General features: G+C 36.3%; 1 protein-coding gene across 1 annotated transcript in view; it reads right to left on the bottom strand.

The window, feature by feature from the left end:
* Nucleotides 1-900: 900 nt before the first annotated feature.
* TRA2A (transformer 2 alpha homolog (Drosophila)) overlaps nt 901-3467 on the bottom strand; it is a 48962-nt gene continuing 46395 nt past the window's right edge. The window contains exons 5-8 of the mRNA XM_012640668.1: nt 2609-2718; nt 2274-2402; nt 1892-1959; nt 901-1732 (exon numbers count right to left, since the gene is read on the bottom strand). Of these exons, the coding sequence (XP_012496122.1) occupies nt 1722-1732; nt 1892-1959; nt 2274-2402; nt 2609-2718 (318 nt within the window). The 3' untranslated portion in view covers nt 901-1721. The remainder of the gene's footprint in view (nt 1733-1891; nt 1960-2273; nt 2403-2608; nt 2719-3467) is intronic.

A 3467-nucleotide genomic window follows, 5' to 3' on the forward strand; every position in this document is an offset into this window, starting at 1 on the left:
AGTAGCTGGGACTACAGGCATGTACCACCATGCCTGGCTAATTTTTTCTATGTATTTTTAGTTGTTCAGCTAATTTCTTTCTATTTTTAGTAGAGACGGGGTCTCGCTCTTGCTCAGGCTGGTCTCGAACTTCTGAGCTCAAACGATCCACCCGCCTCAGCCTCCCAGAGTGCTAGGATTACAGGCATGAGCCACCGCGCCCAGCCCCCAGTCTTTTTAATAACATGGTTTTAACAATAAAAACCCTCTAGGGGCCAAGAAAAGATTGCCAACTTTATTCTTTGGATATCCTTTATTGGCAAAAAAAACTTTAAAAAGGACAGGCCTTTTGAAAAGTTAGTTTTTGGTAACGGTAACCTGAGGCACTTTAATCCTAAAGATTAACAAAACTCTCTGATCCAAATGATCAGATATTAATATCATAATAATCTAATTTTATTCCTACTGCTCCTAGTATCTTTTAAAGGTCACACCCTAAATACCCTCCTCCTGTGTTATACTGCAGTCTTTTAAGTGTGTCTCCTACCAGAATATTGGCTTCTTGAAGTTGTCAACAACCTATTTATCTTTCCTTCAGTATGGCGCTGGTACTCAATATTCTCATTAGTTACAACTTGGCCCACCAAAAAAAAAAAAAAAAAAAAAACAAAAAGACCAAAGAAGAGATAAGGATTAAACATTCAGGTAGAAGAAAAAAATATTTGAAAGAAAGATAAATATTAGGAAATGAAAACTCAGGACGAGCAACCTTTTATATAAATATGTATTGGGGGAAATATAGGGAAGAGGAAGAACGGTTTGTAAATCAATCCAGTTGTATTTCTCCATTGTTCTACAATAACGAGACAAGCCCATTTTCAAAGAAATTAATTTTTATTTGAAAGATGACATTTCCCCACATGTATCTTCTAAGGACTCTCTACTATACAATAATAACCTGCTTAATCATTGTCCCGGTACCAAAATTTCTAACAGCAAATTATACAATTGCTCTAGGTAATAAATAAGGGTTGTCCTTCACTGATCAAGGGAATACTTAAACTTCAGTAAGTTTAACACAAAAATCACACTTTAAGTTTTTAAGGTTTGACAGATGTATTTCAAATACATGTTTTGTAGGAGTCCACGAGCTTTTCATCTCTAAAAATGACTTAATTTTTAAGGTTCAAAAATTCTGTACTTCCAAATAGGCAAGTGTTTTCTTCTACAGCTTCAAACTTTCTAAACTCAACTATTTGACTGCTCCATGGCAAACCTGACATGACTGAACTACTTCAAGTGTTACTATTAATATTTTCCCCGAAAGAAAGTTAAAAAAAAAGGGAGCTCGTCACAAATGCAGATCTCTAATACAGTATCTAACACAAAAGAAGCTTTTAAAAGATCATTTCTTTCCTCATGTGATTAGCTATGAGTTTATCTTCTGTGAAAGCAAAGAAAAATCATTTACAAAGCGTAACACTGGGGTTCCTTTTTTACTCAAGATGTTTAACTACTCAAATGACAACAATTACATCTTTAAGAGTACAATAAAAGGGTGGAAAACAACACAATTGACAAAAGTGTAGATGCTGAATAAACCACAGAGTTTTTTAAAGGTTTTTTTTTTTTAAGGAGTAGGAAGGATCAGAAGCGTGGGGAAATCCAGAATTACAGAAAAAAAGAGAAAGAAAAAAGAAAATAAAGAGAAAAAAATGTTCCCAACTGCAACCATTCCATTATCAATAGCGTCCTGAAAGAGAAAGAGCAAAAAAAAGTTAAGATGACAATTATAGTTTGACTTGCCCAATATTTTTCCATCTACTAACTGTCACCAAATATGCTAACATTCTAAAATTAGCCATTAATTAGAAACGAGGTTTTTAACACTACAAAAGCAAAGTTCACATACTTGGACTGTAGGAACGAGATCTTGATCGTGATCTGTAACGACTATAATAAGGAGAAGGTGATCTTCTTCTGTAAGAAACAAAAAATTACTTAGCATACTACATAATCACTTCACCGAGGTAGATGAAAATAAGAATTCCTCATCACTTAAAATAATGTACCCAATATGAAAGCTATTAAGTTCTCTGTGTGCCAAAGAGACTAGAACAATAAGCACGTGGCACAACAAAATATTGGCAAAAACAGATAGTTAACTTCTGTTATCAAAGCATCATATACAATCTATTGTAACCATCGAGTTTTTATTCATACATATCAAACACAACAATGTCGAATAACACTATCATCTAATTTAGAACAGAAAATTGAAGTTAAAACATTACCTGTACCGGTAATCATAGTCTTCATATCTGTCATACCCACGATCATATCCTCTATCATAGTAAGAATCTCGACGTCTGCCGCCACCTCCACCTCCGCCGCCACCTCCACCACCACCACCGCCACCACTACTATAGAAAAATGTGAAAATTTTACATCAGTGTGAATGATATTTTCCAGAATAACTTACTACAAATTGATAGCTTAATAAAAATGGAGGGAGGATCACCATCAAATTGGTATTAATTGATCAACACATAAGTGCACATCTAAGAATAACATTTATTGGATGTAGGGCAGGGGGGGAGTGGGTAGGAGGGGACGGGTATATGCATACAGAAAGAGTGCAAAGCGTACCATCTGGGGGATGGACACGCTTGAAACTTGGACTTTTGGGGGGTGCAAGGGCAACATACGCAACCTAAACATCTGTACCCCCATAATATGCTGAAATTTAAAAAAAAAATGGAGGGAGGAGAGAAAAGGGAGAAAGAGCTTTTTCATGCCAATTGCCACTATATCTCATTTTATTGACTCCCGTGGTATTCTGCTTTGGCTTCTTATTCAGTACATACACAACAAAGAATGCTTTCACAAAACTCTCAAAACTATAAACTGTTCTTCTATTAAAAAGCATTGTCCAAATTATCAGGACTACTCAATGAGGTAAATGAAGCACTATGTTGAGAAGCAGTGTCAAAATGCTAAGATGTGTATCCCTATGACAATTCAAAGGCAACTAACCCTAGATGACAAAGAGAATTAACCACCTTAACACTGAGGTCCAGCAGTAAAATCACTAGAACAATTTCAAGTCTTTAAACTTTAACCCCTTTCTCTTGGTATTTTCCAAATTTCGAAACATAGGAGCACTAATTTCACTTTAGTTTTCTGTAGGCTCTCCTTGCCAAAATCCACTTCCCCCAACAAAATTTTAAATTAAATGAAAGCCTAGGCTGGGTGCAGTGTCTCACATGTCTAATTCCAGCACTTTGGAGGCCAAGGTGGATCAATCGCTTGAGCCCAGAAGTCTTGAGACCAGCCTGGGCAACACAGTAAGACCTCATCCCTATAAAACAATAAAAAAAAGAGAGCCAGATGTGGTAGGCTGCGCTTGTAGTTCAAGCTTACTTGGGAAGCTGATGTGGGAGGATAGCCTGAGCCCAGGAGTTCAAGGTTATAGTGAGTTATGATCA

This window comes from Propithecus coquereli, unplaced genomic scaffold (assembly GCF_000956105.1).
Source record: "Propithecus coquereli isolate 6110/MARCELLA unplaced genomic scaffold, Pcoq_1.0 Scaffold156, whole genome shotgun sequence".
NCBI classification, from domain to species: domain Eukaryota; kingdom Metazoa; phylum Chordata; class Mammalia; order Primates; family Indriidae; genus Propithecus; species Propithecus coquereli.